The sequence below is a fragment of the Lontra canadensis genome, unplaced genomic scaffold (assembly GCF_010015895.1).
Source record: "Lontra canadensis isolate GAN:19392208 unplaced genomic scaffold, GSC_riverotter_1.0 scaffold53, whole genome shotgun sequence".
NCBI lineage: Eukaryota > Metazoa > Chordata > Mammalia > Carnivora > Mustelidae > Lontra > Lontra canadensis.
This window is the reverse complement of record NW_022631047.1, coordinates 1,668,950-1,682,110: the sequence shown is the minus strand read 5'-3', so window position 1 is coordinate 1,682,110 and position 13,161 is coordinate 1,668,950. Positions and strand designations below refer to the sequence as shown.

Sequence of the window (13,161 nt, the reverse complement as noted above, 5' to 3'; positions counted from 1 at the left end):
CACTATAGAGCTAAGGATCCAGTAGTAAAGAGAACAGACAAAAGTCCTTGCCAATGGAACGCGGACATTCTGGTGGGGTAGACAGGCTGTAAGTGAAGCATTTAGCATATGGGATGTAATTAATGATGAAGAGAAGAAACAGAAGGGGGATATGGAGTGTGAAAGGGCGGTCGTTTGAAGTAGAGTGACTGGGGAAGACGTTGGTGAGCAGAGCATCTTTGGAGTAAATACACAACGGCTGTAGTTCTCCTCACTGCCCCAGAAGAAGAGAGCAAGGTCCCAAATCTCCAGGTCTTTCAGAGAGGGGGAGCACCACTCCCTCTGGGAGAATTAATGGCTCCCTTACTGGTCAAAGTTCGTACCAGTGCAGTAAAACAAAGGGGAGGTTTGGAGTGAAAAACACACAAACAAAACCTGAATTTATGGCTCTTCTCTGGTAGCTGTATGTCCTGGAGCACGGGACTGACTTTCTTTTTAAAGATTTTTTTATTTTTATTTTTAAGTAATCTCTACACCCAAAGTGGGGATCGAACTCAAGACCCCGAGATCAAGAGTCATCTGTTCTCCCGATTGAGCCAGCCAGGTGCCCCAGGACTGAACTTTTTGAGCCTCAGTTTCCTCCCCTGAAAAATAGGAAATGCTAAGAATGATAATGGCTCTGAAGCTGCTTTCACTCTGCTGTCCCCCCCCACCCCACCCCCGCCTGGTTCCCTTGAGCACCATCTTCTCTTTCCAGTTCTCCTTCCATCCCAGCCCAGTTCTGACTCTGACTCTCCCCTGGGGCTCCAACTCAGGTATGAAATGAGCAGCACGAGCTCCTTCAACAGAGTGGGAAAGGAAGGAGAGGCTTGAAATGTCCAGGGAGAAGATGCCTGGCTGCAGGGAGGCCAATCAGAGAGGGGAAAACACGTAACTGTGAGAAAAAAGAAGCAGTTAAGAGATCAATGCTGAGCTGGGCTGGGCTGGACTGGGCCGGGCCAGGCCAGGGAGAGGAATGGGGGGTGGTGGTGGTGACAGCTCGGCCACCGTGTTCTTTTCCTCCTTCCTGAGATTCTAGCAAGAGGAATAGAAGTTAGAACTCTGGAAGAATGCAACAAAATCAGGCTGATTATGGGCTGGAGAGGGAGTGGTGTAGGGAGAAGCATTTGCCCTGGTGAAGAGGGAGGCAGACACTGGAAGCTTCTGCATTATACAGCAGGGGAGAAGCGCTGACCCATCACTTGGTCCTCAGCAAGTGATGGGTCAGCTGCAGCTGGAAGGAGGACAGAGGGAGAAATGAGGATGGGAAGGGATGCCAGACTCACCTCCCAGTGCTCAGAAGCCTGTGTCTGGTTGTCCCGGGGGTGTGGGAGGGCCAGAGAAGCACCTGCCTGAAATGCTTCTGGTCTGGCAGTTGAGCCTGAAGGTTTAAAGGGCAAGGAGCTGGTGGGTGAACAATGAGGAGAACGAGACTCCGGGACCACACCTACTGAGCTATAACCAGCATGGACATTTTGGTACAAAACATACACGACATCATTCCTTAGTGCGCCCAGCTCCGGAGCTGTTGGAAAGTGAGCACACTGCAGGGCCTGTGTGCGTGTGTGTGTGTGTGTGTGTGTGTGTGTGTGTGTGTGTGTTTGCCTGCAGCCTATAGCCTCCTTTTTCTCCACCAGCCTCCCCCCTCCCCTCCAGCCACCCTGGGATTGGTGATTCGCAGCCCCTCCCCCGGCTCCCCCAGACCCTCCCAGAGCCTTTATCTGTGAGCTGGGCAGGAGTTCCTGCCACATCTTCAGATCCCTTCCACTCCCAGCTTCTCTCTTCACGGAGGCAGCATACCACCAGCGTGTGTGTGTGTCTGTGTGTGTGTGTGTGTGTGTGTGTGTGTGGGTGTGTGTTAGGGGAGTGGGCAGTGCTCCTGGCCAGCTCCCTGATCCTCTTAGACCGCCTGCCCCAGGCTCAAAGCTGTTCCACAGGTAGGCACGAGTGGGAGAATGTTGGAGGGACTGGAGCTGGCACCAAAGGACAGAGGCCAGGGTTAGGAGGCAATAGAGGTGGCAGCTTATGATCTCGGCACTGGGTACAGGGAAGGGAAGCAGAAAGCGCTGATATGGGTTGAGAACGAGTAATGTTTGGATCCTGTGGGTTCAGACTGATTCTTCTAATACTAGAAAGTTTTGCCTAAGTCTTGGGTTATCTGGTGCTAGAAACTAGAATCCAGGATCCCTCCTTAAGCTGACTAAGAAGGCAGACCTGTGCATGTGCTACGAATCTATCATCTTCCTTGGAGGACTATTGCAACACGGCTCATTGCCAGGTGCTCAGTGTGGGGAGATGTGTGGTGGGGGAGCAGGGACACCGAGCCCAAGGGCTGGCCATCCTGCTCAGAGATACTCTCCCTGGACCAGGGCTTAGATGGGAGAATTGGAGGCTGGGGAAGCAGGATCAAGACAGATTGTCTCAGAATGTCTCCTGCACCTGCACACATACTGTATCCTCCCTCTGCTCCCCCATTCCTGTCCTGTCTCTCTGTCCTCTCAGGCACCATGCGGAGGGCCCTACTGTTTGCAGCCATTCTGGCCATCAGCCTGGCTTACAGTCTGGGGGCTGTCTGTGAGGACTCACAGGAGCAGGTGGTGCCTGCTGGGGGGCACAACAAGGTAAGACACCCCCTCTAGCTGTGCCCGCCCCGGCGGAGCTCGGACCGACATCACGAGAGCCCACACTCTGCCTGTTCCACAGCTGCTGAGAGGAAGGTGGGATGGGTGAGATTGGGAGCTACCTGGGTGACGCACCAGAGGGTGGGTTTCCCTGCCTGCCTCTCGCGGGGTGTCATGTTCTCACTGTCTCTAGCTATGTGGACAAGGGGGGGGGGGTCTCAGTCCCTCTGTGTGTCTTTGATAACCCTGTACCTAAAAAGTGCCCTACTAGTATGTTGTGCGGTTGGTTGATTTACTGGAAACCTGGGGGTTGGATCCCGGGGAGGGGGGTAAGCTAGGATGGTCTCGCTCAGTTTCTGTCCTTTGCAGGGGGAAGATACTGTCCACTCCCTGGATGGGAGGACACACAGTCAGAAATTCTCTCCCAAATGGGCATTTTTAAGCCATTTTACCTATCAGCTATGTATATCATTTTGTTTCCAAAATCCAAATAAATTCCATTATTCCCTGCTCATCCACCCCCAGTGATGTCAGGTGCTCCCAAGACCCCCCAATGCCTTCTTTCCTTTCTCTTGCCCCGACTCTAGCCTCTGCTTGGGATAGGGGGCAAAATCCCTACAACACAGACTTTGGCCTGATTTCCAAAGTTTCTCTGAGAAAGAGAACAGGAGTTGACAGTGAAGGGGTACAGGCAGAGAGCAGAGAGGAAGGCTTTTCAAGGTTTTGAAATGACAGCAATTACATTGATACACATGCTTTTAAGATGATTATAGATGGAACTTATTACAAATTCAGTGTGTGAAGTCTAATTGCCTCTCCAGCTCAGATCTGTTTAGCATCTCATTATAGGAGGTGGGCAGAATATTTGAACAATCTGGGGAAAGCGGCTGCATAGGAAGCCGTGTGCTGGGCAGAGAGAGAAATCAGTCTTCATCTGTACATGTCCCAGGGCACAATAGGCTGGTAACCTTGCAGGTGGTGGCTGCTGCACCAGATCCAAAGGATAAGAACCAATTAAAAAATACAAAAGACAGGCACGCCTGGGTGGCTCAGTTGATTAAGTGTCTGCCTTTGTCTCAGGTCATGATCCCAGGGATCCTGAATCGAGTCCCTCATCGGGCTCCTTGCACAGTGGGGAACCTGCTTCTCCCTCTTCCAGTGTACTCTCTCTCTGGCAAATAAGTAAATAAAATCTTTTAAAAAATACAGGTGCCCAGCTGTCTCAGTCAGTAGAACACGCTACTCTTGATCTCAGGATTGTGAGTTCAAGCCCCACATTGGGTATAGAGATTACTCAAAAATAAAGTCTTTTAAAAAACACATAAGGAGTGCCAAATATGGGCTGGCCCTTATGTTTGGAGCCCAAAGTTCCAGCTGGAGATAGAATATCTGGATATATTTTTCTAAGACAAACTTGCTTCAAGGTCTTTTCCTCTTGGTCAATGCCAGGGAGAGATTGCCATTCCACCTTCTCTCCGACGGTCTGAGAGGACGAGGGAAGTTGGGGTGAGGCAGGGTAGGATCTGTGTGTGCCTAGGCAAGCGGGCTGGTATGCACAGGGGTACATTCCATGTAAATGTGCTACTTGCATGCTCAGCAACCCAAGAACATCTGGGCTCGAGAGAGAGAGAGGCACCGCTGAGACTCAAGGTGAGAATCTCCAGACACGATCACGGTCACTGTTTCTCTGCAGCTGTAATTAACTGGCTGTGTGGTGTGTGCCCACCAACCATCCAGCTGTGTGCAGGTTGCTAAAAAAAATCACCAAGGCAATGAGGAGCCTCTGCCTGGCAGCAGATCCGGAATGGGGTTCATTTGTGGAGGAGAAGAAGAGTCATTCCGAACACATAGACTTCCAGAAATTCCAAATTCTGTGTAGAAAGTGATGGAGGGGGGGGCGCCTGAGTGGCTCAGTGGGTTAAAGCTTCTGCCTTTGTCTTGGGTCGTGATCTCAGGGTCCTGGGATCAAGCCCCACATCAGGCTCTCTGCTCAGCAGGGAGCCTGCTTCCCCCTCCCCCTCTGCCTGCCTCTCTGCCTACTTGTGATCTCTCTCTCTGTCAAAAAAATAAAATCTTAAAAAAAAAAAAAAAGAAAGAAAGAGACGGAGGGATAGTCAGAGGCAGAAACCTATGGAGAAGAAAAGAGAGTGAGAGGTGGTGAGAAGCTTAGCCAGAGAAGCATGTACCACGAACACAGCGCAGGGTGGGGGAGTTTTCAGGATCACAGCTGGGTGCTGGCTGCCTACCTACACCCATCCCAGGGACTGAGTCCTCTCTGTGACTCCATCATGGAGTACAGAGGACACCTGCTCTGTCTGACAGGGCTTTCTTGGCATTCATGGCTCACTCACACAGTGGGGCAACGATATCCTGGAGCAAACTGGTTCCCGATGTGCCAAGGAGAAGAGAACTAATGGCCCTTCTCACTGAGATGCGGTGGTAGTTGGGAGAGAGCCCCAAGAGACAGTCCCTTTTGAGCTTGGGAGATAGAGTGTGACCAACTGTCCCAGTGTTCCCAGACCACCAGCTTAAGCACTAAAGGCCCCGCATCCCAGGAAAGCTCTCAGTCCCATGCAAACCGGGACAGCTGGTCTGCCTCTGGGGATGCCCAATGCGCTCCCTTCTCCAGAGCTTCTCAAATCTTGCTGGTCACACCTGTCACCTGGGGCCCTGGTTACAATGCAGGTTGTTGAAGTGGGTCTGGGGTAGGACCAAGATTGAGATGATGTATTTCTTTTTTTTTTTTAATATATTTTTTAAAGATTCCATTTATTTGAGAGTGAGATAGAGCATAAGCAGGGGTAGGGGTAGAGGGCAAGGAAGGAGCAGACTCCCTGGAGCCTGATGTGGAACTCCATCCCAGGATGCTGGGATCACGGCCTGAGCTGAAATCAGACACTCCACTGACTGAGCCACCCAGGCGCCCTGAGATACTGTATTTCTAACAAGCCTACAGTAGTGATGATCCTGGTCCATGGACCACACTTTCAGAGCCCACTTCTCTTCCAGTGTAAGCCAGAAGAAATTCTGAAAGTTATAGGATGTCAGGTTCAGCTGTGATGGTCTCAGGAAGAGGCTGTCCTTTGTGGGGAGGGGCGAGTGGATTAAGTGCAAACATCCTGCCTCAGCCCTCTTTGTTTCTGTCTCTTAGAAGGACTTGGACCTCTACCACTTGCCTTCGTCCTTGCTCCGGAAACTCTATGACAGCCGCTCTGTCTCTCTGGATGGATTGCTCAAAATGCTTAGCAAGGCTAGCGTGGGTAGGAAGCAGCCCTGGGGAGAGGGGGTTGGGGGCAGGATTCTGATGATTAAGGAGGCTTGGGAGGAGACTTCGGGTGGGACGGAGACTGGAGATAGCTTGACGAGTAATTGAGGGTTGTGCTCTGAACCCCCTCTGTCACTTTCCAGATTCCATTCCCCACCAACTCACTGTTCTTGCCTTCACAGACCCTAAGGAATCGTCACTTCCCCAGAAACGTGAGTAGTGTCTTCTCCCTCCCTGTCTTTGCTGACCACTTGCTACAGCTCCATAGGCATGGGTCCCAGTGACTACTCTGGCTGGCCCCATCTCAGCTGGCCCAAACAATATGATGGCTGGAACTGCTCGACCAGCCTTTCCTGGGTGTGAGAGGTCACTGGGAACCGGAGGAAACAGGTGTGAGGAGAGTGATGGACTCTCCCTCCATCAGCTGGTCATTGGGCACCAAGAGAATCTCGTGGTGGCTGTGAAGACTCTAAACCAGGCATCTGTGGGGGCAGAGAATTCTTGAAATGTGGAGGAGGGAGAGGTGGGCAGAGAGGGTGCTTAGGGGATACCTTGATAATGAGGGATTCATGCTGTGGCATGATAAAGAACCAAAGACCAGAAACCCAATTGCAGAAGTCTTGATACATGTCTGGGGGAACGCATCCCCATTCCCCACTTACCCCATGATCACTGTTGGCAATGTTGGCCCTTTCTCTACAGGTGACATGCATGACTTCTTTGTGGGACTTATGGGCAAGAGGAACATCCAACCAGGTAGGTGTGGGTGGAGCTACAGTGGGAGGGCTTAGGGTACTAGTAAAGATATGGCAAAAGTCAAGGGCCTCATATTTATGTCACCTGAGGGAAAGACAGGATTTCTCTTAGCTATAGTGAGGGTTCCTTGGCCCTTCTACCCAATCAGGTTGGATACACAGTCCAGATCTCCCTGGGAACACAGTGGGGAGACCTTTATAAGCTAGTCCTGCTGCAGCCGGGAAGGAGTTGGAGAGGGGGCTGTCCTTCCTCCCCATCTTCCAAACACAGTGTACCTCTTCTTTCCAACTCTATCTTCCAACACTACCCTTAGTGGCTAGTGCTTTGCTTTTGGGTGAGGGTGAAGGTCACATTCAGAAAAATCCCTCCTAACTACACTATTTACTTTAACCCAGACACTTCTACTGATGTAAACCAAGAGAATGTTCCCAGCTTTGGTACCCTCAAGTATCCCCCCAGTGTGGAATGAGGTAAGGATTGTTGGTCAGGAGAGGAGAGGGGACTCTGTGTGTGGGGGGGGGGTTGGGGGGGTTGCCCAGAGAGGCATTTCCTCTGACGCAACAGGCATTAATACTCATAATTTTGCCCTAAAATGCACTGTTAGTGCCCAGCACACTGTCAAACACACTGTCACTCAGGGGGCATGCTCGTCTGAAGAACATGTACACACACACGCACACACATGCACGCACACCTGCCCCACTTGCCCTCTCTTGCCCCAGTATCATGGACCCTGGCTGACGCTCGAGCAGGCGTGAGTCGTGGGACATGGGGAGCGAGAGGTTTTCCTTGTGGCTTCTCCGATGGTCAACTTCGGTTGTTCGGGTTCCGTTCTCTCATTATCTGTATACACGACGGAGAGACCGTCACCTGATAATTGCAGGCACCACAGCCAACTCCCGGGTGAAGTGTTCTGCCTCCTAGGTAGGCACAAGCCATTCAGATCTTGATGGGGTCTGCTGTGTAATTCTTCACAAGGGTGATTTAGGAAGAAATGCAACGAACTCTGAAATTTTAGGGGGAGTAACTAGAAACCGTATCTGAGTTGCTCTGTGTGGTGTAATGGCTAAGAGCACAGCCTGCGTTTGACTCCTGGATCTGTAGCTCACTGGCTGTGTCCCCTTGGCGAAGTTACATAACTGTTCTGTGCCTCAGTTTCCTCATCTGAAAAACGGGGGTGATAATATTATTTTGCAGGGTTGTGGTTTTGAGGATTGGGCATAGGTAAAATGTTCGAAACAGTGCCTGGCACAGCGTACACAGTGTCGTGTGTTATGACGATTGTGGTCTGGGAGGTATGGGTCATGTCCCAGTGTCCCTCCTGGCTGACTCTGGTCTATCTGCTCTAGAGCTGTCTGGGCTGGATCCTGGGCTTGAGTGGGCTCACAGATCTCTCACTTGCTATGTGAGCATGAGAGTCCCCAGCGGAATGTCTAGTCAAAACATGGAAATTTCCTTCTCAACCCCATCTTCCCCCACATAGCAATAGCAGCCTGAGGGATGGCTTTCTTTGCACTACCTTCTGAAGAAAGAAGGTGTGGGGGGAGAAAAAGAGAGGGATTGGAAAGCCTATGTTCCCACAGAGAGACTCCTGCCCCTCTCCCTGTGTCTCTGTTACCCACGGTCATTGCTCTCAGGGGAGACCAAAGGAGCAAGAGCTCTCGATGGCTCTTGATGAAGCTGCCTGTGCAGGGCTCCTTGGGCCCGGAGACTAGGTCTAGCCCCCCATTCAGTGCTGGGTGAGAGGGCACAAAGAGCCGTAATGACCGTAACTCGCTGATTACATGGTCCTTACCGTATCATTTTGCTCTCATTAGATGGTTATTTCAGTCCTGCCGACCGCCAGATAATTATACGGGCAGCTCTATCTGGATGACATACTTTCCCCCAGCGCTATGCATCGGCCATAAAGATAATTACAGTGCAATTTTGCCATAGTATTTTATACAAATGGTGGAAACAAGTGCATTGTGGAAATCTACTTTTAATGTTCGCCGGTGAATCCAGGCTCTTTCAGAAGGGCCAGTCGCATAATTGTAGCCTTCGTCATCTCACCACTGATGGAGCATTCAACCTGTTAGGAGCCGGGAAGAACAGCACATACAGTCCCTGGGGGCTGGCATTTAAAGGAGATTAGATGAGATGGATCAACACAGTTCATTGGGTCATCTTATTTCATTCATGTGAATCTGTTGACAAAGGATGTTATCCCTGGGCCTGAGCTTCCTCTGGGAGGTTTCTAGAAAGAGGAGGAGGGCATGGGTGAACCTGGGGGAGCATTAGCATCGGGACACAATGAATGGGGCTTTGTGTGGGCCTGAATCATGGGGATGCGAGGACGACAGATAGGGACCCTGTCACTACACCGTCCTTCAGGTGTTTGCAAGTAGCATGGTAAGCATGCGACCAGAAAGGGGCACGCTCCTGTGGCTAGAAGGATTTGGTCCTCTAGTTCAAAGGCTACACAGAGAGCTGAGGGCTAAGACTTCTATTCTCTCTCTTCCTCCCTTACATACTCCCCCCCCCCACATCCCTACTTCCCCAGCTGGTGGCCGGTGTGAGTTTTACAAGACAGAAGATGTGATTTCAGATTTTCATGTCCCCAGCACTCCACTTCTGGACCCCTGGGCTGCAACATGAAGACACCTGTCACCCCCTCCCAGCCCCCACCTGCACGTGCTCCGATTTCCCTTTCTTTTCTCCAGCCTTGTAACACCCCTGCACTTGGACTCCTTCCCCATCCCTCTACCCCACAGTGATGTAGAAACCACAGACTGAGCACCCTCAGTCCCCGTGGGCATTGACTATAGATTCCCCTGGGGTTTCTGGAGTGTCCTCCATCAAAAATATGACGTCTCTCTCTACTCCCCAACAATAAAGGATTTTCAAATATGACCCAGAGTATTGTATTTGTTTCACTGCTTGGCGGGGGCGGGGAGTGGTTCTCTTCCTGACTCTTCCAGCTACATCATACACGCCTACATGATATGCATACACACATGTATCATATATTAATAGAAGCATCTTTATTTTGTACATGTATTGATTTTCCCAAAAGTGCCTTAGTCAGTGTTTCAAATAATTGGTATTGGAAGATTTATTTAGTAATTTAAAAATAAATGAACAAGGGGCGCCTGGGTGGCTCAGTGGGTTAAGCCTCTGCCTTCGGCTCAGGTCATGATCTCAGGTCCTGGGATCGAGCCCTGCATCAGGCTCTCTGCTCAGGAGGGAGCCTGCTTCCCCCTCTCTCTCTGCCTGCCTCTCTGCCTACTTGTGATCTTTCTCTCTCTGTCAAATAAATAAATAAAATCTTTAAAAAAAATAAATGAACAAATTTGGAAGATGGTTTCTAGTACTCACAGTCTTTCACAGACTAACTTCAGATAAAGGAAAAACGTACCCTGAATGGCTTGTCCGTATTTCGAGGATGAGCCTAAGAGATGTCAATCCCTGAATCTGACTCTACTTAGAGAGGGGCGGGAGGTGGGGGTGGGAGGCAGGGCTGTGCAAGGACCCAGCCCCAGAGGAGGACGAATCCATAGAGCCGCACCATTTCTCTGTCTGCAAATGTCGAGCAGGGGTCCTGTAACAGGCCACAGGAGGAGAGGGTGACCTATATACAGTGTTTATTGTGTAGCAGGGCTGCGGACAAGCGAACAAAACTTGGTCTTGCCAGGATGGGGTGTGATTGGGGAAGTTCCCGCAAAAACCAGGAAGGGAGCTGCTAGCTTCAGTGTTAACTGGCTATCTTAGTTATTTTAAAGGGAAAACATTTGTTTCAGATTTCTCTGCCATGCAACCCATACTAGACCTTGCAGGGTTGGTCTAGCAGTCCACAGAATTTGGAAGGCTCTGAAATGAGGTGTGTGAGTGTCTTTTATTTAGCTGATGTGCCAACTATCACAGACCAGGGATCCCAAGGGGTGTTCTGTATCCTAAAGGAACAGCCTGAGAAATCCTCAGATTCCTTAGTTCAACCCAGTGTGGAGCTAGTGCGGAACCTGGCCATCCCCTTAAACGGATACTCCACTGTCCCGAGGCAATGTAGAGACAGCATCATGGAGCCAGAGGTGGCCTCCTACAGGTCCTTCACCCCTGCAAAAGTTCTCTCTTCCCAGAACCCGCATGGGGCAACTTTGGACCCACAGCTGCATCGAGGGGATGAGGGAGGAGAGAAAGCTCAACTCAGTGTCCCTTGGGTCAGGTTTTATCGCTAGAGGTCAAAGAATGTTCTTAACCGAGCCTCAAGCCTTCCTTCAGTGAGTCATCGTGTTGGCTTTTCAAAACTATCTATCTAGAGGGTTTTAAAGTAGGGTAACACTTGCAGAGTCTGGGGCATGTATTTGGGTCATGAAAGCTTCAAGAGTTGGTTCTGCTCAGACTTGGGGGATGAGCGAGCCTGCGGAGATGACTCAGGGGCTTTGCCAAGTAGGAGCATAAATGCAGAAAGGTTGCTCTCTGGTGGGACAGACAAAAATTGCAGGTCTGGGGCTCACAAGAAAAATGAAGCCCAATTTTAAGCCGCAGTCCTGTTTTTGTGCTTGAAGAATGTGTAAAGGAATCCCTGCTCTCCTCTTCCTGCTGTAAAGAGGTTGGGGCCTAAGGAGACCTAGCCAAAAAGACCTTGACGGAATTTCTGGCCCCTGTGCGTTTAGCTCTGTGTGTGTGTGTGTGTGTGTGTGTGTGTGTGTTACTGGGATTGCATGTCGATTTACTTTATTTATTTAAAAAATATTTTATTTATTTGACACAGAGAGAGAGAGAGAGGGAGGGAGCAGAGGCAGAGGGAAAGGGACAAGCAGACCTCCCGCTGAGCAAGGAACAGGATGTGAAGGCAGGGCCTTGGTCCCAGGGCCCTGAGACCAGGACCTGAGCCAAAGTTAGACAACTGAGTCCCCCAGGAGGCCTGCACAGTGATTTACTTTAAAAAGATTTCCATCTTAGAAGTTCTGGACTAATTCTAATGTGTGCGGAGGGGTGGTTTCACCACTCAAACAAGCAATTCCGTGATACTATCTACACAGAGATGCTATCAGACTCCACAGGTGAAGGGCTCAGTCCTGTGAGGCCGCGCCTCACACTTCAGACGCCATCTCAAGTCCAGATTATTTCCTGTGCTTCCGACCTACTGCTTACAGACTGGAGGTTCCCATGCCTCCCCCTTTAGGTTTGATTAATTTGTGAGAGTGGCTCACAGAACTCAGGAAACCTGCTTACTTCCTAAATGACCAGTTTATTATAAAAGGACACAACCCCAGAACAGCCAGATGGAAGAGATGGGTAGGGTAAGCCACAGGCAGAGGGGTGTGGAGTTTGTACTTTCTCTTTGAGGGCACCACTCTCCTTTCCCCAGCTTAGCACGTGTTCATCAACCCAGAAAACTCTGAGAATCCCATCCTTTTGGGTTTTTATGGAGGCTTCATGACATAGTTGGGATTGATTAAACCATTGGCCATTGGCAATTGATTCAACCTCCAACTCCAATCCTTAGGTGCTGCCCCATAGCTACCCAACAACATGACAAAGGACACCTTTGTGATAGTCATCACTTAGGACATGCCAATGGTTTTAGGAACTCTTTGTCAGAAATGGAGATGAAGACCAAATATATATTTCTTATTGTAAATCACATCACATGTAGAAACGTATGAATTTTACACCGTTAGCAGGGTTTCTTAGCACCTGAAGTACACGTGGTGGGGTCATCACTCCAGAGATGGTTAAGACAGTTGGCTAGGAAGGTGGGGAGGCCCACGACTTCTGTAGCCACACGTCGCGGAGTCATGCTGGAGGTTTTGAGTCTACGGTTGCATGAGGGTCCACTCGGTCACCTCTTCCAGCTGTGGGGGTTGGGCCTGCCATTGGAACACGTATCAGCTTCTAAATGACCCTTTCATGAGAGAGCTAAGGGAGATCACCTGTCCCCCAAACTACAAGAAAGTCTGCCTTTGTATTTCCTTGCTAATAAATATTACATGATCGGCACCCTTTGGTGTAATGCTTGCTTTCACTCTAACCTACCACCTGTTAGTGAGGTTGTAAAACCAGGGACACACAACCTCCCAAACGCATCAAGATAACTGATGGTTGCCAAATTGACAAACTGTCTTAGATCAGATGGCAACATCCTGTGTGTCCTCTTCCCATTCTCTGGTCAAGGAATTACTGAACTCTACCTTGTGCTTGCCTTGAGGGTTCGTGTCTGGCCGTCTTCTATCACCCAGCAGGGGACAGAATGTGATGGGAGAGAGGCTGAAGCAGAAGGGTCCCAGAGCCTGAGGGGTTCCTACGATTGAGGAGGGAGAGTGGGGTGACCGTGACTTCTAACATCTTTGGTGGCCGTGGTGGTGGGGGTGGGTTGCAGGTAGGGCCTATAGTTGTGGTTTGATGACAATCCTTGGGCAGGAGCACCTGAGGATAGGATATGGAGGGTCACTGCAGTGGTAAGGGAGAAGGGTGGGGAGAAGCAGCACAACCGAGCTCTAGAAACAGTTGGTGATG

General features: G+C 50.3%; 1 protein-coding gene across 3 annotated transcripts; it reads left to right on the top strand.

The window, feature by feature from the left end:
- The first annotated feature begins 1,787 nt into the window (after positions 1-1,787).
- On the top strand, positions 1,788-9,555 carry TAC3 (tachykinin precursor 3). Of its 3 annotated transcripts, none has more exons than XM_032874363.1 (7): positions 1,788-1,955; positions 2,521-2,639; positions 5,794-5,899; positions 6,087-6,116; positions 6,607-6,660; positions 7,056-7,130; positions 9,267-9,555. In XM_032874363.1, exons 2-6 carry the CDS (start codon positions 2,526-2,528, stop codon positions 7,127-7,129), a joined length of 378 nt encoding a protein of 125 aa, XP_032730254.1. In that variant the 5' UTR covers positions 1,788-1,955; positions 2,521-2,525; the 3' UTR covers position 7,130; positions 9,267-9,555. The 3 variants fall into 3 exon arrangements, with proteins under 3 accessions (XP_032730254.1, XP_032730253.1, XP_032730252.1); XM_032874362.1 differs by having other exon boundaries at positions 1,821-1,955; positions 5,791-5,899; positions 9,206-9,555; XM_032874361.1 differs by having other exon boundaries at positions 1,823-1,955; positions 5,791-5,899.
- Positions 9,556-13,161: the final 3,606 nt, after the last annotated feature.

Coding starts and splice junctions, on each gene's coding strand:
- TAC3 (XM_032874362.1), top strand. CDS start 2,526: ATGCGGAGGGCCCTACTGTTTGCAGCCATTCTGGCCATCAGCCTGGCT. Junction 6,117..6,606: donor ATCGTCACTTCCCCAGAAAC/GTGAGTAGTGTC, acceptor CTTTCTCTACAG/GTGACATGCATGACTTCTTT. Junction 6,661..7,055: donor CAAGAGGAACATCCAACCAG/GTAGGTGTGGGT, acceptor ACTTTAACCCAG/ACACTTCTACTGATGTAAAC.